This window comes from Lactuca saligna, chromosome 5 (genome assembly GCF_052625555.1).
Source record: "Lactuca saligna cultivar CGN05327 chromosome 5, ASM5262555v1, whole genome shotgun sequence".
Lineage (NCBI taxonomy): Eukaryota > Viridiplantae > Streptophyta > Magnoliopsida > Asterales > Asteraceae > Lactuca > Lactuca saligna.
Window position 1 is genome coordinate 122875816 of NC_136421.1, and position 21983 is coordinate 122897798.

Genomic DNA, 21983 nt, shown 5'->3' on the forward strand with positions numbered 1-21983 from the left:
CTAATGGGTGGAGAAGTGAGAACACATGTTCCAACTACATTAAGGATTACCAATTGTTGTGAGGGTAGGACAGAGGCTCCAGTGGTGAGGAGACGAGCATTTCAACTGTAGGCCGAAGAGACCAAAGTTCCACTGAATGCTGTTACGGGTATGTTTCATTTTTATTTTCTTCATGCCTTAATTTATTTTTGCTTTTGATCATATGTTTGTATGTGTAAGACGTTAAGTTCGATTTAGTTAGATCCCCACCTAAGGATTGTTGGATTAGTGTCTAAGTCCATAACTATTTTGGTATGTACTTGACCCGATGGTACATGGTCCTTTTGGGTTGCCTTCACCAAAGCAACTTGACATGATGAATTATGGAGAGAAAGGATTAAATATGGTTTATTAATATATTATGGGAATAATATATTAAAGGAGAAATCATATTGTTTAATTAATATTAGTCAAGAATTAATAAGAATTAAGTTTGTGACTAAAAGAGATTAATTAAACTTAAGGGACTGGAATTGTAATTATAAGATAATTGTAATTGGGCTATGGATTACCTTATATTATAAGGTTGGACGAATTCTATGGGGAAACCCATAAGAAATCGTCCAAGGCCTTTAATTAAAGGAGTCCATGGGTTGCTTAGGGCTTAAGCATCCAAATTAGGGTTTCCTTGTTAGATAACCCTGATAGCCTCTCTATATATAGAACCCTTATCCCTCAAAAACGCGGACAAGCTTCCTTCTAGGGTTTTGGACGATTTTGGGCAGCCTCCTTCTCTTATCCTATTCATCCTCTTGCTCTTGGTGTTTGTGAACCATTAGAGGAGTGACATTTGTGACTCTAAGCTTTCTAAAGTCATTACAAGAAGGAATTGTGATTGTTATTGCTACATAACAATCAAGGTATGATCTAAACCCTAATTATATGTTATATTGATTATCATATGCTAGATCTAGGGTTTATAGTCTTGTATAAATTGCATGTACAATAGAGAAACCTAGATCCAACCATTAGGGTTTGTATGAGCACATATGATGTTCTTATGATCAAAACCCATCAGTGGTATCAGAGCCTAGATTGGTTTCTATTGTATTGATGCTATATGTTGCTGAAAATCGTTTTCTGGCCTTCTGTTTGACCTGACTCGGCGAGTCACTACCTGGACTCGGCGAGTCAGCCCTACTCGGCGAGTTCCAGAGTGTGACTCGGCGAGTCGGAGCGTCAGACAGAGGGATTTTCGGATTTTGTTGCTATTTTGCTTAAGGATAATTACCATATTCGTTTTAAACCTATAAAATACGAATTTTATTGTTTCTTAATGAATATCCTTGCCAAAACACAAGATAATTACCAATTGATTAGATAATAACTCCTTATATGATAAAGATTGAATTATTTGTATTAATTGGGTAACTTATTTTGCAAGAAATTGAAATTAGGTCAAATATAGATACTGATGAAATTAATTGTTTAATTTATATTATTTGTTATTTGATCCTTGTATTATGAAAAGTTTCAATTTTCCCCTTTAGGTTTTATAGTTTAAATTTGAACTCAAAAGTTTTGGTTTTGAAATTTAAATAGTTAAAACCCTAATGTTTTGAAATGTTTCAAAACTTATCCTCAAGTTTTTGGAATTTAAAAGTTGATTAAAAGTTTAATTTGGAAATGTTAAATTCTTTAACCCTAGTATTGTTTTGAAAAGTTCAAATCACACACTTATGGTTTTATCAATTAATTAAAGCGTATAATTAAAAGAGGTTTAATAAATCCATAAAAGTTTTGGTTTACATTTAATTGAATTAAAAGTATAATTGTTAAATTTGACCACCTAGTATTTTAAAAGTGTAAAATACACCCTATACTATATATAACATTAAAGGTCTAACATTATATATATATATATATATATATATATATATATATATATATATATATATATATATATATATATATATATATATATATATACGTATGAGTAAAAGTCAGTCTTACCGTTAGTAGGCCTCATTCACGAAGCTGGTCTATAAGGGGTGTTTAAGGAAATTGCCTATAAAATGGCGATTGAATGGGTATCCACTCTTACCCACCGCACTCTTGACTAGTGGAGGGTCGTTAGTCGAACGGGTAGGATAGGACAAAACCTTCCTTTATACGTATAATGAAGTACAAAAGTAACTAAATATTTAAAAAAAAATTCTCAGTCTTAGTTACTTAGGCAAAAGTGAATTGATGCAATTCCATGAAATTACACTTTGTGCCCTTGCGAAGACGTTAGTGGAGCGTGTGTGGTTTACCGGCACACTAAATGGATCTAAGAAAAGGTAGCAAAGGGTGACTTAATGTTTGTCATAGTTCAGTGGAGCGTGTGTGGTTTACCGACACATCGAATAGGTGACCGTAACATGTGAGGGCACCATGTAAGTTTGCATGGTTATTTACACCCGCTTTCTGATCCTCGGCATCCCAGTCACAAACAAGAGGGGCATATCGAGATTTAAACATGCCATTGAAATGTTCAATGAATCTCAAAGGATCTAGGAGTTTTCATAGATTTAAAACTTAAATTTCTTTTTCGTTTTTCGTGGTGGAAATTAGTGAATCGTCATTCACTTACCTTCAAATATTATGCAACTAGATTACGACATCCCTTTTCTAGGTTGTAGCGTATTGTGTTGGGTCCTAGCCTTAATATCTCATTTGGGTGATTTATTAAGGACTCAATCTATCAACTAACTTGAATTTGTTTTCTCCCGTTTTGTAGATGTCAAAGTTCGACAACTATGGTCTTACCAAATCCCGTGGAACAAGCTTTCCACATGAAGATGATATTCCACGATTCGATCGAGGAACAAGAAATCATGCTTCACTTCCTCCACCTCCTCCAATTATTCTCCCTAACCCACATGTTCGAAGGCTTGAAAAGTTCAAGCTCACTCAAGCCCTTTTGGCAAGTAAACATGAAGATGGAAAGTCGGTGTGTGCACACGTCCTAGGGATGAAGTTACACATTGATAGATTAAGAATGTTGGGATCCGTTGTCTATGAGGAGATGGATGTTGATTGGGTTCTTCAGTCACTTCCTAACTCGTATAGTGAGTTCGTAAGAGAGTACTATATGATGAACTGTGACGTGACCCTTATAGATCTCACCTATATGCTTATTGCTGCTGAGTCAGCAATGGTTTGGCGTAATAGAAAAGCAAAGTTGATTGGTGAATCTGCCTTCATGGCCTCTATGGATATAGACAATGGCAATGAAAGACATGCTATGATCGAAAAGTTCGATCATAAGAGAAAGGCAATGTCTGAAGTAGTTCCATGTCATGTTTCAAAAGAGTCAATTTGCTTTTATTGCCAAGAGAAGGGGCATTGGAGACGAAGCTGCCCTATTTACCTAAGAGATCTAAGAGATGGGAGAGTCAAAACGCATGGCTCTACTTTAGGTAAAATCCATTGACTAACTCTTTTAAGCTCCTATTCTAGCTTCTTAATACATAATGTGATAAGATTACAATTGATGTTTTGTAGGATCAAAGAAAGGAGAGGAAGCTTAAGGGAAGAAGTGAGCAGAATCTAACCGTGAAGAAATGGATTTCGATCGCATTACTTGAAGATTAGATTCTTGAGCTACTACTTAGAGTTAAAATTAGATTGCTAAGAAATATGTATTAGCATAGTTTTTCAATGAATTGCATTGTAAGGACAAAATTTTTCCGCAATAAAATACATTTTGACTTTATATTATTTATTTATCCTTGCATTGGTGTGTATGAAAAATTGATGTTCGTATATTTACAACAAATGGATGTGATTCTTAATTATGTTGTTTGTGGAAATGTCGAGAATTTACCAAATAGGAAAAGTTTCTCATCGCCCAAGTTTCAATTGGATAGAGATTTGGAATCGTACAACAAGAATTGTATGATGAATGAATAAACTTTCATATTTTGAAATTAGACTAATTCGTTGACAAAGTATCAAGTGAAGGACTAGGAGATCGAGTACACAAGGTTATGTGTCGATCAAGTCCACCACAAGAGTAACAAAGATATTCATCATGATTTACTAAGGTGCTGTTTGTTTTTCTATAAAAACCTCTTCAAACCACTTATTGCTGCTCGGCGCAGCACATGCGCAACACTTTCCCTCTTGCAGCAGTTTGTTTTTGGAAGATTTCAGACTACAAAACCTCTGCGCGTGTGCTGCGTGGCGCAGCACTTGACTTGCCTCTTCTAACCTCTTTACTTTTCATTTTTTTCTAAGTGTTTCTTTAAGAATTTTTGTATAACTTTTTAAATTTTTTTTTTTAAACTTTGATTTTCTTAAATTTTTTATTTACGGATGTGATACAATTTATTTTTATAATTTCCATGATTTTTTTTAACTTGATTTTTTTTTAATTTTTTTTACAGTTTTATTAATAATATTTTCAATTTCAGTTGCATTTTTTTTAACGTGTGTAATTTTTTACGAATTTTGTAGACAACGTTTGCAATACTTTCTTAATTTTATTATTATTTTCTTTTTTAATGTTTTTTAAAATTAGTTTTTTTTCTAGAAGAAAACTATTAGCTTCTTTTACATTTTTTTAAGGTTTTTTTTTTTTTTTTTTTTTTTAAGTTTTATATTTTTGTTTTTTTTACATGTTCTTGTTATTATTATTTCAATGTTTAAGACTAAAATTATTAAGTTTCAGTGAAATTAGTTTATTTAAATTTTAGTTTACTGCAGCAGTCTGCAGATGTTAAAAAACAAACATGCTTCTTATTATAAGCTGCAGCCATTTGTTCCACATCTTCTGCTATAGATGATTGCAAAGGTGGTCTGTAGACTTCATGAATTTTCGCTTCGAAAAAACAAACAACACCTAAAAGTTTAGCAAATATGATTACACTTATAAGATTAATTGTAATTTTGAATTGATTGTAAAAGTTTTAAATCAACAAGCAGAACGAATAAGAAGAATCGAGTAGGCAGAAAGATAAAAGTTTCTCTATTCTAAGAAGAAGGGAGAGTACCTTTTATTATGCCTTATCATAGGTCTCAATGATTAAGAACCATATCTCAATTGATCCTCTAAGTAAGTCTTAGTACAATTGTATGTCTAAGAAGAGGAATCAAGAATTGAAGAAATGGTTAAATCAAGAAGTCAATCATACTTCATTACAAAACAAGTCTTAGAGTTAAGATTGTGACATTGAGTGATAAGAAGGTTTATAACATTCATCCAATGTGGAAAGTTGTGATGTCTTGGATAAGACAAAGACCAAGTAGGACCAATTTATGAAGTGTTTTGATAAAAACTACACTAACTCTTGAATATTTGTCAAAAAGAATCTCATATGTCAAAGAGTCAGTGGGAGTCTTAATGGTCTTGAAAGGTTTCAAGAACAAATCAAAATAGACCTTATTGATCATCACTAGCACACGACTTGAGGTTTATAACCTATCGTGTTGATGTTATTTTGTTTCTGTGCCATTCCAATTGAGTTAATTATGCATGTGAGTTCTATGAGCTCTCATTTGAATGCATAAAAGACAAAGACCTTAATCAATGAAAAGTATATTGATAGGAAAAGGTGAGCTGCTTAACTACTTGGAAGACATGGTGGGCAGCCGTGTTACCATAAGGCATGAAATCAAGATTGAGAATGTTCGGTCCATATGAGTTTGGATTTGTCGCAAACTTTGGTTTTGACAAATTCACATGGATAGGAACACACACATACACCATTAAAATCTAAGTGTCATAAGATTTTTTCCTTCATGGAAATGATTGTGAGAAAATGCTTTCACTAAGATAGATTTTAAGAAGATAACAATTGTAAAATTGCATTCTCAAATTTGATTGTGGTTACGGTATCCCTCTCCATGATTCGAATTGTGAGATTTGGCAATTAGTCTTAATTGTTTAAGACACATATGAGCTATCTTGGATAAAGGTGTATGAGATGAAGAAGCCTTGATAAAGGATTATCAAAGCATTAAGTATTAGAAACATGAGCTTAAGAAATTCAATACGTATTGTTTTTTTTCTGTAAGTTAAGCTGTTTTCGGAATACATGTCAAAGCTAGTGGGAGCATAAGCGTTATGTTTATAATAATCATCATGATAGTGGGAGCATAAATGTTATGATTGTATGATTATTAAGGCAAGTATTTCAAGTTAGCAATATTAATTATAGAAAACAATAGTCATACTTTGCAAAGTTGTAAGGGTTGAATAGTTGTTTTGCTATAATTAAGGGAGAGAATATTATGCTTCATTTTCAAATCTAAAGGCTTAGGTTGTGAAATGTTAAGAGATTTAGTCAAGAGTACATAGTACATTCTCAAAATTTCGATTATGATTGTGGCATCTCTCTTCATAGTTCGAATTGTGAGAACGTGACACATAAAAAATTATGGCAAAAGATTGATAAAGTATCGTATCGTATCCCATACGCTTCGGGTATAGGATTGATTGTAAATGCTATGGTATTTTACCATTCTAAAATTTTTCCAAATGTCTAGCGCATTTAGAGGGAAAAAGGACAAGAATCGGTTTTGACTAAGATAATTAAACAACTATCAAAGGACAATCCAAAGTTCACCGAGGATTGGTTGCTTGTGAGTAGTTGGAAGTATAGTATTGGATGGAGTATATCGACATTATTATGAATAGATAAGATTATATTAAGAATACGTTGTCATATGGTAAGTATGGAAAGGTTTCCATATTGGGAGTTAGATATTGAGAATCTATGTCTAGATTAGAAACTTTATGCAAATGGATGTTCAAAGAAATGTACTTTGAGTGAGAGACATCACATATATGGAGTTGTGTTGTAACAATCCCCGATAGAGGACTTTGTAATTTCATTGGCGATAGTCATTGTGACTTTAGTGCAGTGACATTACGAAAGGATCATTGCATAAAATATTAGAATCTAACATATTTTATAAGTGGCAAGAATTTGATATTCTATCACTTGTGGAAAAGATTAGGAGTTGTGAAATGAGTATGATTGGAAATGTGTTCATTTGATCTATTTCACAAAGTAAGAACCATAGGTAAACATTGTGTGCACGCTAAGAGCATGGGACAAGTGTAGTAATAATTCAAGTAACAAGTTGATTACCCGAAACAACAAATAATGAGAAATTGATATGGTGATAAATAAAAGGTGTTTTATTTATACTCAAAAGGTTTGAGGCCATATGGGATTAGTATTATTCTTGTGTTTCACCTTGAATGTTTTGACTTCCTGAATAATTTCAATTGGTTAAGAACGGTCAAATTATTCAAACGAGTCACAGTCGTTCATATGTTGGAAGTAGGTATGAGTGAAGCCTGTCATGAATTGGTGTGTGGATTATCTAAAAGAGTATTAGACATAAGCAAATGTTTGCTGCAACATTCATGAGTGCTTATGAATATGATTTGAGCATTGGATTAAACCCACACTCACTTGGATCACTCCATGGATTTTATCACGAGTGATTGGTGAGACGATAACATCTTATGTTCTTGAAACTGAGATGTGTGAGTTGTATCTTGCGAGTCGGTTGCACATTGATAATATGTAAACACACCAGTAACTCGGTGTCATAAAACATATTGTTGTGTGTGATTCGGTAAGTGAGTGCAAGCGAACTTTGAGTCAAAGTTTATCCGTTCCTTTTATCCAAAGTAGGATAAAAGCGATATCTTTGGGCCCCTCGATGATTTAGTGATGACAAACGTAAATGCTCGGCCGGGCTAGGGCTAATTTCATTTGTTCAATTAGTCAGTCATCATAAATCGAAAGTCAGGAAATAGTACAAAGAGAATGATTAGGAATCATGTCTTATACGATATCTAGAATGGAGGAATATATGATCCCTTATCTAAGGACACGCGTATCTGATAGGATCAGAGTTGACAACGGCTTTGGAAAGCTACGATTGCAGATCAGGATCTGAAGTCATACGTGGAATAGTTATTAGACTTATCCAAGTGGGAAACTGTTGGATTAGTGTCTAAGTCCATAACTATTTTGGTATGTACTTGACTCAATGGTGCATGGTCCTTTTGGGTTGCCTTCACCAAAGCAACTTGATAGGATGAATTATGGAGAGAAAAGATTAAATATGATTTATTAATATATTATGGGAATAATATATTAAAAGAGAAATCATATTATTTAATTAATATTAGTCAAGAATTAATAAGAATTAAGTTTGTGACTAAAAGAGATTAATTAAACTTAAGGGACTGAAATTGTAATTATAAGATAATTGCAATTGGGCTATGGATTACCTTATATTATAAGGTTGGACGAATTCTATCGGGAAACCCATAAGAAATCGTCCAAAGCCTTTAATTAAAGGAGTCCATGGGTTGCTTAGGGCTTAAGCATCCAAATTAGGGTTTCCTTGTTAGATAACCCTGATAGCCTCTCTATATATAGAACCATTATGCCTCAAAAACGCGGACAAGCTTCCTTCTAGGGTTTTGGATGATTTTGGGCAGCCTCCTTCTCTTATCCTATTCATCCTCTTGCTCTTGGTGTTTGTGAACCATTAGAGGAGTGACATTTGTGACTCTAAGCTTTCTAAAGTCATTACAAGAAGGAATTGTGATTGTTGTTGCTACATAACAATCAAGGTATGATCTAAACCCTAATTATATGTTATATTGATTATCATATGCTAGATCTAGGGTTTATAGTCTTGTATAAATTGCATGTACAATAGAGAAACCTAGATCCAAGCATTAGGGTTTGTATGAGCACATAGGATGTTCTTAGGATCAAAACCCATCAAGGATCGTAGTTCTTTATGATTGCCTGGTTATTATTATTATCAAATTATTGTTATATGTCATTTTACATATCAAGAGCCATGGTTGGAATGTATTTAGATGAGTTGGTCTTAGGACGTCAGTCATTGTTAGTACGAGCCTTAGGTGGAAGCGAACTGAGTGTCCTGTCGGAGGAACAACAGCCAGATTGATGTGTTAGATTCAACACAATGGGTCAGAGAGAGTTGTAAGTAAGTTCATGTGATTATTGAAACTCGAGATGGAGAAGATCTTCCATGATTGAGAGGTGTAAGGGATTAGTTAGAATGTGATGTTGGGTAAGTTACTTCTAGATTCTTGATTTCATAGATGTAAGTGTGGTTCTCGTATCAGGAGATTTTAGGAAAGATCTCATGGTAAGTGGTTTTCCCCACTGTGATAACGAAGTTAGAGTACATGGGTGCTTGTGTCGCTCAGGGTGGATGTAAGTTGATTGATAATTAGCTCTTTGATGCACTCACTATCATTAGTAGGGGTAAGAGCGATAGTGACCTATCACTCCTGGGCGTGGGTGATGCATTGTCTGCATGAGTTTGATCACCCATTGGGATTGTCAAAAGGATTCAAACTGTATCTGGTTGTTGATGTTTTCTATACATAGATTTTTTGGCAATTATATTGTTGAATTGGTGATCTATTTTTTCCGATTAAGGGTTTATTATTCCTTGTATCAGCTAAAGTGGCTCAAAGATTTGGAATTATTTTCCGGGAAATGCTTTGGATGTTTCAATGTCTTCCTACTTGGGTAGCGAAGCATTTAATCTGGTATGAGGGTGTAAGTATCCTAGCTTGTATGGTATTGGAATCTTAGTTCCTGTAATCTTATGATGATAGGAATGGATTAGTAAGGTTGTTACATGGTTCGGACATCCATCAAATATAAGGTTGACAAACTGCAGTTAAAACCAAGTGGAGGATAATTTTTTAGATTATTAGGAATAATTCCAGGCGTGAAACAAGAAGAAGTTTCATACCCTAGGCAGGTGGAGGGCCAATTCTAGTTGCAGTATGGATTGAGTATTGCATAAGGAATAAGGATTCAGTTTATCTTGCCGAATTTATATGGAATCAATAGTAGCACATGATGGATATGTGTTTAGGTTCAAGTTGAGGGTTGTAATAGATCCTCTCTGCCTGTTTATGTATGATAAAGGCTTTGGGGTTCAAAGCATGATCTGAATACATGATTGAAGTATAGTTGGATGAGGTTTTGACTCATGCTTGATTATGGCTTGGTATGGTAGAAGGATGGTTGTTATGAAAGTGTTGGAAGACTACATGTATCCATAGCATACACAAGGTTAATAGTCATTCGTGGAAGTGTTATAAGTTTGTGATGGAGTCATAGCATTCACCATGTAACATCCGGATTTCCAGGTATCATAGTTTAAGTATTTGCTTTTGAGTTAAGAAGAGGGACTCGACGAGTTGATGCCTAAACTCGTCGAGTAGGATCGCGACTGATGACTCGGATTAATGAATGGACTTGAAGAGTCGGTGAGTCAACTCGACAAGTCCGCGTTGTTGACAGAAACCCTAAATCTTTGGGCCTGATCCATATTTAAAGGCACTTATGGCCTTCATTTGCGGCTACCTTTCCAGAAGAGAGAACCCTAATGAGCTTGAGTGTGTAGAGTGAGAGAAAGAGCCATCTTGAGCTTTTTGGTGTGGTTTTGCAAGAGATGAGAAGAGATCCAGCAAGAAGGACTAGAGGAGGTTGTGGTTCGAAGTTATTCAAGCAAAGAGCTTCTTCATGAGGTACCAAATCGAACCCTTGTCTTCCCTATTGTGTAGATTTCATTTTTGGGGTTAGGGCTTGAATCATTTCATTTTTGGGATTTTGGATGCCTCAAACCCCTCTTGCAAGTTTTGTTATAGATCTGGACCCTTCTAGGTCCAAAGAGTCCCAATCATCCAGCTTTAAGTAGTCCCATTGGAGTTTTGAATCTAGGTTGTCATTTCAAGAGTTATTTCATCAAATGGAGCTTGTTATGTGGTGCATGGACATAAAGATTGAACCTTTACGTGACTTTTGGGTGCTAGAAGGTTAGATCTATAAGTTAGAGAAACAGACCTGACCTCAGAAGGTCATATGAGTGTTGCCATGGAGGAAACTTGCGGAGTCCATAAAAGAACTCGACGAGTCGGACCGGGTTGCCCTGCGATTCGTGATTAGTGGTAACTCGTCGAGTGAAAGGTTAACTCGATGAGTCGAGTGAGGCCTTATAAGGATTCAGAGGACAAGCATGGACTCGCCGAGTCACCCGAGTGCACTCGACGAGTCTGGTCAAAGTGGGACCGTTGACTAGAGTTTACTTTCGTTGACTTTTAGGCTTTGGTCAACAATTGGACATTTGGACCATTATAGGGGTAAAATGGTATTTTCCCCTTCTGAGAGACTAAAGGAAGGGATTAGTCTAGCCTTTGAGAATCGTTGTTAATTAGAGGTAAATTACTTTATGTGAATAGGCGGAGGCTAGATCAGGATTTCGAGTTTGAGACTTTCCGATATTACCTGAGGTGAGTCTTCTCACTATACACTACCTAGAGTGGTATATATGTGAATACCGGAGGGTCTTATGTGTATGTGTATGTTTGAGATTTATGTGCATTGTGTTATATGTATGCTATGTGTTATATAGACCGGACTAGAAGGTCCAACGATATAGACCGAACCTAAGGGTCCAACGATATAGACCGGACCGGAGGGTCCAAGGATATAGACCAGATCGGATGGTCCAACGAGCTACGGGACTGGAGGGTCCCACTGAGACACATTGACCGGAGGGTCATACCGAGTTATAGCCTCGAGTGGTTTATGTGCTGTATGTGGTATTTTGGGAACTCACTAAGCATTTATGCTTACCGTGTTATGTGTTATGTATTTCAGGTACTAGTGAGGATCGTGGGAAGGCGCAGGCATGGTCTGTACACACTGATGGAGTATTATGTATTTGAGATTCTGGGATATGTTTTACTAAGTTAACATTTGATATATTTGAATTTTGAGATTATTTTATGAGAAATGTTATGTTTGAAATGAAAAATTGTTTTGAATGATTTACGTTGTTACACACCAGGATGAAGTAAACCATTGCAGGAGTGGTTGATGAACTGTAGGAGGATCACAATACATGTGTGGGTCAGGTTGGACCACTATTGTTGGATAAGCACTCTTTGATGGGATGATGATTTTTGCAGTTGCGTCAGTGTTTTAGTCTTATATAGCCTTAAATGGGTGAGACTCGTGGGTGATGCATGTTCGATTATGTAGATTATGTTAGACCGGTGGGCGAGGCTTGTTTAGGTATGATAGATTGATTGAAATTCATGGGTGACGCCCAGTTGGTTATAACAATATGGGTGGAACCCATAGGCAAGGCCTAGTTGGTTAGGTAAATTGGGTGAGCAGGCCCTTCAAACATTTAAGGATATGTATAGGATAAGTAGTGATGGTTTTAAGCCTCTCGACTAGTAATAGAATGATGGCGAGATCAGGGTGAACTGCGAGCTTTAGCGTACTAGTGAAGTAGATGGTATCTCGGTTGCTCGTGAAGCAGTAAGTGCATGACTCCTAAGGGTGGAATCCAGTAGTAGTTGGCTTAGTGAAGGACTTAGATCACAATTAGAGTAGAGAGATTATGTGATCAATGAATTAAATCCATATGGTAATTAGGCCAGGATAACCTTTATCAATTAGACTCTTTGGTGGAGTCTTGTGGTGCGACCAAGCGTAAGGTTGTGAAGCGCCCAGTTCCTGGTACGTATTCTAAATATGAATTCTTGCACTTTTACTCTGGGACTCGACGAGTTGGAGGCCCCAACTCATCGAGTCAAGGCAAAGCATGGACGCGGGTAGAAGGATCTACTCGCCGAGTTGGAAGCCCCGACTCAACGAGTAGACCTATCTGGATGAAACCCTAAAGTTGAGGGTTTGCACCCTATTTAAACAACTTATAGGGTCTCCACTCCAACCTCCATCACCCTCAGACCCTCTTCATGAAACCCCAATTGAATATAGAGTGTTCTTGAGCTTTTTGTGCCATTTTGTTTGTCTTTGAAGCTTGAGAAGAAAGAGGAAGCTTGGGAGATCAAGAGAAAGCAAGTAGATCTAGAGGTTTTGTCACATTTCTAGCTTGTTTGAGGTAAAAAGCTTCAACCTAGACCATTTACCTCTTAGATCTCTAGTTAGGGCTAGTTTCTAATTTTCTAAATCTTAGTGAAGCCATTTTTGGGATTTGGTGAATTAAAGGGGGGTGTAACTTCAGATCTTGAACTTTTGAGGGTTCCCATGGAAAAAAGGTGCCAACTTTATGGTCATGGTAGTCCCATGCACATTGTGGACTTCATTTTTGGGTCTTTTGAGCTTGAAGACCAATGCATGGACGTAAAGTTCATGACTTTATGTGTAATATGGACTCTAGGAGGTTAGATTTATGTTCTGGATGCCTTAAGCCCGACTGAAACCGATTGGATAGTTTTGGACATGGAAGAACTCGGCGAGTCGCTCATATGACTCGGTGAGTCAGGTTGCAATTTCCCCATGCTTTTCTGATAGTGAGCAATTTGTTGAGTTTGAAGAGGACACAAGAAGTTGGGCTCGTTTATGGACTTAAAGATCATGGAACTCGGCGAGTTCAAGGCAATGTCCCAACTGTATGAAGAAGAACTCAATGAGTTCATGGAGAACTCGACAAGTCAAGGGCTAAACGTCCCACCTAGTATGAAGCCGAACTCGACGAGTTAAACTTGGCGATTTTTTGAAAGACTCGACGAGTAGGGTCAAAGCTTTTAGCTTTTTAAGGATTATGGAACTCGACGAGTTGGTGGATCAACTCGGCGAGTTGAGTCAACCAGATGCTGACTTTGACCAAAAGTTGACTTTAACCAAAGTGTTGACCTTAACTTTGACTTTGACCTGAGTTGACCCTTGAAAGGGGTAAGAGTATGAAATGGTAATTAAGGAAGGTTGTTATGTGTAAGAGCTTGAGAGGAGTTGATCCTAGCATCAAGGACAATTTAGTTACTACATGACATTGAGGTGAGTTACCTTCCAGTAGAAGTGGGTCAAAGATACCAAGACTGGCCCACTAGTAAGAGTTATAGTAGAGACAACTGTCTTCGTGATAATTTTCTGGTATGTTTTTATCTATTATGATTATGTACTAGACTGATATGACATTACATGATAGTGGTCGTAGGTGGGAATAGTCCCCATATTTGGTCAATAGGGCCAAGGGGTAGGTTGGGCACCCCGGTATGCCTGACAGTATAATTATGTTATGTTTTTATGTGGTAGTAGTAGGGGTGAAATAGTCACCATAACCGGTTGAGATAAACCGGAGGGGTAGGTCAGACACCCCGATATGTCTGAAAGGGGTAGGTTAGGCACCCCGGTATGCCTAGCAGGGGTAGGTTGAGCACCTCGATATGCTCAGCAGGGTAGGTCAGGCACCCAGATATGGCTGGAAGTATGTGTTATGTATGGTATGTGGTATGATGAGGGAACTCACTAAGCTTCGTGCTTTTAGTTTTCAGTTTTGTTTTCAGGTACCTCTTCATCGAAGGGGAAGGAGCCGGCATGGTAGGAACGCATCACACACATAAGATTTCCGCATTATGAGATTCTTGGGATTGTACTCTGACATTGATACTATTTTTTATGATATGGTTTTTTAGACGTAAGATTATGGCTTGTGAATGATGTAACTTGATAATGTTTTCTTATAAATGTTCTTTTAAATCGTTATATTAAAATGAAATTTTTGGCCTCGAAAATTGGGATGTCATAAGTTGTCAGTCTCAGTGGACGGTTGGGGATTCCATATCATAGTTTAGTATAAGGCCACCATGGAATCAAAATTTCTCAGATAGAATGAATATAAAAATATTTGGTTATCAGGATGTAAGTTATATATTGGTTTAGCACTTAAGGGTAAGACTCGTATTGGCAAATCACCCTTGTTTTCAAATGAAAGCTTTGTAGTTGTACTGAATAGTCAAGGATTCTTTTTTACAATGGTATCAAAAAGATAATTCAAGTTCAGGAGGGTTTTGTTTGATTCGGGTTACGGAGTGAGGTCATATTGAATGTGTTCCAAAATGCTTCTGCCTGTTAGGAAGACAAACAAGGTATTACATTTCCAGATTTCAGGTAGAGTGGTGATAGTTATTCTTCATTGGTTAAGGTTAGTGGGTCAAGTATACATTCTTCGCTAGGGAATGTGAGTGTACTAAGGTTGGGTTTTGATTGTAGTATTGGAAGGTCTTCGTATGTATGTGCCGACTTTAGGACCGAATCATCTGCAGTGTCTGGAAGAAAGTAAGGAATGATTTCAAGGACGAACTCATATTTAAGTGAGGGAGAGTTGTAACACCCGTTTTCCAATTTGGTTATGCTTACTTTTATCAAGGAACAAAGATAAAGTTTTGGAGGAAACTCTACACCACATCTGCTGGCGGACGCAAAGGGGTTACACTGTAACGCCCGTGTTTCTGGGCTACGCATTAGTATAATGATGTAATAGTCACGGTCAACCATTGTAACCTATTTTAAAGTAATATAGATGAATTACTTGACTATTATGTGAATTATGTGATTTTATGTGCTTATAAATTGGTTTGTAAAGATATAATAAAAATAAGCGTCAAAAATAAAGTGTTAGATAAACCCAATATCTATATATAAAGTTGTAGTGGTCGAAACAAGGATTCCAGATATATAAAGAACGCCGAAATCCGATTTATAACAAAGAAATTAAGGCCTATGTTGTTCTGTTTATGCTTTTGATCTGTATCGAACATGACACCCTGAGGTTTTAATATAATGAAACACATTTCTTCGGAAATGCCTTGATAAATCTTTATTATATTTATATTTTGGGAACAAATTCTATAATACTTTTCTTTAAAAGGTTACTATGATTTTCAAAACAAAGCATAAACAAACCAGACTTTTCTGGCCGTGAAAATGGGGATATGACAGTTGGTATTAGAGCATTAGTTTAAGCGAACTCGGAATTTGTAGGATTTCTAGACTTAAACTTAGAATGCTAAGCGATGATTGTGAGATGAGTGTCTACTATATTCTAGACACAAGCACTAGTTTATTTTAGGAAATATGCCTAAAATGCTTTTATGTGCTATATGCTATTATTTGTTTAGATCTATGGTCTGTTGCCGACCGGATTTGGAAACCTTATGTGTTCATGATTCTAAACGTACGACTACGATATTAGAACTAACACGTAAACGTTTCAGAGAGATAAGGATGATTTAAACTTCTATCCTAAATAAAGATATTAATTCACCCTATTTGGTGTATAGATCAAGATGGCAAGAACCCGAAGTGGAAACGCAAACGGAAATAGGAATCAATAGCCGAAACCTCATGTGAATGAGCAAGTACCTATTGTAGCAGCCTCACCTGAGCCAATCACAATGGACGGGGTAGAAGCATTGATCCAGATGATGTTGGATCGTCAAATGGAGGAGACAAGGCGATTACTACTACATGATAGGGACAAACATACAATGCCAGTTGAACAACCCAAATTGAACGATGGGCAGTCAGAAGGAGGGAACTACAGTGGGACTGTTAGTCAAGTCAACCCACCAATAGCTCGATGAAGCAACTAAGATGGCGGAGATGAAAGGAATGTATGCAAGTACAAAGATTTTCTAACTTGCAAGCCATCGACCTTCACTGGGAAAGAAGATTGGATCAGAGTTATGGATTGGATCTCGTAGATGGAGTTGGCCTTCATGACGTGTGGTTGTAGAGGAAAGTTACATACCACATTTGCAGTACGCCAGTTCAGGGGAGGAATGATTTGTTGGCGGAACACCTTGGGGAAGACTTTGAGCCCTAATAAGCCCCTGCAACTAACGTGGGCATAGTTTTTGGTGCAATCAAGTGCAAGTACGACTCAACCTAAAACCTGCTTAAGCTAGAGAACCAATTCCTAACTTTGAAGAAAGGGAGCATGTCCATTGATGAATAAACCAACAACTTCACAAACAAGATGGAGTTTTCCTTGTGCCTTGTCCTATACGAGCTGGCAAAAATTGACAAGTACGCAAAGGGACTTCCATGGGAGTATGCGGTGCTAGTTAGAAAATTAGTTTATGGACAGAAGTGTCGTACGCTATCTTGTTGGCTTGAGGCTGTAGAAAAGCAGTTTATGAGCCCCGAGATAGTCCATCATACTGCTGAAAAGCTAAAGGTGATTAGGGAAAGGATGTTAGCAGCTCAGGATCGTCAAAAGAGCTATGCTAACAAAAAGAGACGACCAATGACATTCGAAGTTGGAGATTCAGTTTTGCTTAAAGTATCACCGTGGAAGGACTTATAAGATTTGGAAAACGAGGAAAGTTAAGTCCAAGATTTATTGAACCATTGAAAGTTCTTCAGAGGATTATGAACCAAGCTTACAAGCTAGAATTACCTAAAGAACTAGATGGTATTCATAACACTTTCCATGTGTGTTATTTAAGGAAGTTCATGGGATACATTCCCAACATAATTCCAATATCAAAGTTAAGGATGGATGAGAATAAGAGGCTAATCGAAGAGCCTGAGGCAATTGTTGACCGTAAGACTAAGAAGTTACACCGCAAGATGGTCGACTTAGTGTTTGTTCACTAGAAACATATGAATGGGCCGAATCACAACCTAAGTATATGAAATCGCAGCTAGAGGGTACTAAATAGCAGGTGAGCCTAACCAACTGCAATTTCAATTTCAGTAACTATTTATGGAAAAAACTAATTTTTTGATTATTTTTAAGAAGGTCATTAACATATTTTGCTAGATTTGTAATTTTCTCTTTATTATGTATACGTTGGATTTTTAATATATGAGTCATTTTTTTTATCAATTTATTTTTTGCCTTAAACCCTTATCAAAATTTTAATGTGTTATAATTAATTATGCAACAAATTATCTATCATTCATTGTAGATACATAAATTTTTTACAGCATCTCATGAGATGCAAGCTTTAATAATAACGTTATTGTAATGTCAATTCTGAGAGTTTGTTTAAAGTTATTATGATGGTTGAGATGAATATAAATTAACCTAACTATCCCTAGCTTTATGATGCACCGGGAACGAAATATGCAACTTGCTTTATATGTAAAGGACAATGATATTTGAGTAAGGATTGTCCTAAAAACGCTCATGGAATAGATCTAAAGGGTTAGCTATTATTATTCTTTTAAATTTACTTCAATAGCAAATACAACAACTTACTTTCACTTTGCAATGAAAATACATTTATATGTCTTGCTTTTTCAAAGTAAAATGATATGTTAGTGCAAGAAATAACAATGTACTTTCACTTTATACTTTGTTTCATGTTAGACTGTAAAATGAAAGTACATTGCTACTTCTTGCATATAAATACCAAAAAAAATTCATATTGATTTACGTATCTACAATGAATAATAGATAATTTGTTGCAGAATTAATTACAACACATTGCAAGCTATAAGGTTTGGTGATCTTCGAAGTCATCAAAGTTAAAGCCATCAATTGTATCAAAATAAGCTCTAATATAGCATGTTCATTTGGTTTCTATATCTGTAAACTTTTTAAGTTTACTTTATTTTTTTCTTATTGAAACATATAACGTTTTACTTTAATTCTAATGTTTGGTGCCTGATTTGATCATTCAAGGAAATGAAATCAAAGAAGACAGGTAAGGATTGGGGTAACTATGAATATGTTCTATTGTACTTTCATTTAAAACTATCCGGATATAATATCGTATTTTCATTGTTCCTGAAAATCTATTCAAATATAGCATTGTACTTTTTACTAGCTTGATTTATCATTACATTTCCACTCATCCGATTGATGGCAAATTACACAGAACAACAATGTAGTTTAATACGGGTACCGATTTATGCAATGTACTTTATTATTTGTATCCGAAGATGAACACATTCCGCCCTGCGCAACGCGCAGGAAACCCTCTAGTTCTTATTAAGACATTTTATATTGAAAAAGTCTACCCATATATATCATCAAAACTATACGGTGTTTATTTATTTATTGTTTCCCTTATTTACCAATTTATGCAACTTGAATGAATTAGGCAGCTACATTTGAAGTTTTGAACCTTCAAAACATATGAACAGTAAAATGTTGCATATCGTGGTCATAGAAAGAAACATAGTTGCATATTTCTTCTAGAAATCTAATTAATAGACAAAAAATGGTTAAATACTTATTTGAAAATCTTTTACTTTTTTAGCGATTTAACTAACAATTATGTTTAACACCTGTACCAAGTAACGCAATAACTTTGCATACTTAATTTTACCAATTTATGCAACTCTTACAAATTATGCAAGCATGTTTGAATTGGTTAAACATGTAAGTTTAGAAGTGTAGGATCTTCTTTAAACTCAAGCAAAACAAGAACAAGGAAGAAAGAATAACAAAGAACCAAGAGATAGTTGCTTGATGCCAAAGACTTTTCTTATTTAATCAAAACAAGTTTTGCATCCAAATAAAGATGCAACGAAAACCTATATTTATACTAGACACATAATAAGTTCGACTCTAATACAAAAACTAGGAATAAACTTAAACAAAAGGAAACTTTCATATTTTACCCCTAGAACTAAAAATTGTTGATTGGTGATAAACTGATTAACCCAACAAAACAGGCTTTCATAAGATAAATGCGTATTTAGGCTATAGAATGAACGTAGTTGCATACTTCGTCCAAAATACTAATATGTTGCATAATGGAGAAAAATATATATGATGTTTCAATACATAAACAAGCATTTAACTTTTTTTTAATAAATCCAGAGTACAAGAATACAACTAAATCAATGAAATCGTATTTAACTTTTTATTTTTTAATAAATCCAAAGTAAAAGAATAGAACTAAATCAACGAATTCCATATGATTAGGACAGAGGAACAGAAGAGTTATACTAACCTTCATCATTCAAGTTTCATTGTAACAAACAAGGGACTGAATATCCTAGACTCGGGTATTTCTATAAACCTGCAACAAACGTCAAATATAGAATAAGTTTACAAGGAAAATCTTCTGACTTACTTTCAGTAGTTTTCAACTTGTTTAGCAAGAAATATGCACAAAAATGGAATTATCATTATCTACATGCTAAACATATTCCTACAACGATACTATATATAGCAAAAAAAAAAAAAAAAAAAAAACTCCAAATACCGTAAAGTCAAGCATGCATGCAGTTCAAACAGATGGCAGATTCTTCAGTAGTAAAGAACACACTAATCGAAGTACATGGATTCAATCTAACCAGAAATACTACTTAATTACCAGATTAAAGTTCTTCACGATATGTCATAGACCTTTAAGTAAAATCAGTCAATCATAACAACTAACTGAATAGATCATCCCAATAAAAAGAAGATATCTGTCGACTATACTGTGAGAAATCAATACAGAGCGATATTGATTGTACTTTAAGAGACTCAGATCGCAAATTCAAAACTATAGTAAATCTTTCCAAGAATAAAAGCTTTAAAAGATGTGATATTGCGCCCACTGAAGCCAAACATTATATAAACGTAAATATTAGTCAACTTTCTCTCTCTCTAAAAGTGATGATTTATAGTTAAAATAATGAGTAGCACATTTTGCACCGCCTTGCAAGTTGGAACATATAAAACTCAAGGTTTTCGTCATCTCTCTCACTCCTTAGTCCTTACATAATTGATGGTTTAATTCTAAAAAACTGAGTTGCATTTTTACTTTTGGAACAACAAAGATTTATTAAATGAAACTAGCAAAAGGCTAGAGAGTTGCAAATGTAGTTGAAACATGGGAAAGCCCCTCAACAAACTAACAAAAATCAACACTTAGGAAATACAAAACTACACCAAAGCTCTATTATAGATCGAGCACTAGACTGATATAGTGAGGAAGAAACCATACTAGCAATCTGGAACTATAAAGATCAATGATTTTGAATTTGAATATCCACCACCATAGTAGACCCTTATTTTAAACATTCCACAAGCATAGTATGTCAATGATCTTGTAAACCAAAAATAGCAATGCCCTTTGATCATCCCACCAAAAGTAGCATCACACTTTGAATTCGCTACAGGGGTGGTAGAAAAATTATCAATCCAAGTGTGCATGTTCAACTTAGATATTTAGGTATTATTTGTTTCTAAAGAGGTAAAAGATATGCAGTCTTTATTTTTATCAACAAAAGATGTGGATCAGAAGTCTGCAGAATATAAGAAAAACTGTTTGTTTTTTAAATTCTTCAAGCTACATGAAAATAACTTATTTTTTTAAACTTAAAAGGTATTTCAATAATGCTAGTTTTACAGTATTTGAATTTGATTCATATAACTGTCATAACAAAGTTTTTTGGAGACATTTATCTACATTTTGTATTAATTGCTCAACAATTTGATCTCGTAAATAAGTCATATATATATTATTGATCCGTTGCACAAATACTCCGGAGTAAAGTCCGGAATACATTTTTCCAGTATGGAATGTATGAGTGTCAGATACCAACCACCACTAGCTCCGGAATAAACATAAATACTTCGGAACATCGTATTTTGTAACACATATTCCAGAATCCATTGTATCAGTCCGGAACGTACGATTATCAGAGTCTGGACCCGATATCTTCAAACGACCCCAAGTCTAGAATGACCATAACTACTCCAGAATATTATATTCATTTTCAAAAACCGCTACTAGAAAATTGGAGGAATACCTACAAGCAACTGCGTTGGTAATAAGTAGGAAACAGGGTTTACCTACAAAGTTCCGACAAAACTGGTTTGTTGGAAAAATGGCCGTGGGAAACTGGGTACCAAGAAAATTCCAACAAAATTTCTAACAAATTTCTGACGGAATATTTGGTAGGACATTTCCGAAAAAGTCCAACAAGGCTTCCTCACACAATATTTCCAGTGGAATACCAACATATCGTGTTTCCAACCTATTTCCGATGGAATATTTTCAACAAAACTCCAACAAAATATTCAATTTAATTGTAAAAAAATTAAAATAATTCAGGGTTTTCCAATACATTAAACTTATAATAATACAAATCAAATATATTAACCTATAAGAATAAAAATACAATACATTACACTTATAAAAATACAAATCTAATATA

At 35.3% G+C, this 21983-nt stretch overlaps 1 protein-coding gene across 1 annotated transcript in view; it reads right to left on the reverse strand.

Annotated features, from left to right (window-relative positions):
* RUS1 (root UVB sensitive-like protein (Protein of unknown function, DUF647)) overlaps positions 1-19848 on the reverse strand; it is a 31967-nt gene extending 12119 nt beyond the window's left edge. Inside the window, exon 1 of the mRNA XM_078957206.1 lies at positions 19784-19848. Coding sequence (XP_078813332.1) covers positions 19784-19792 — 9 coding nt within the window. The 5' untranslated portion in view covers positions 19793-19848. The remainder of the gene's footprint in view (positions 1-19783) is intronic.
* Positions 19849-21983: the final 2135 nt, after the last annotated feature.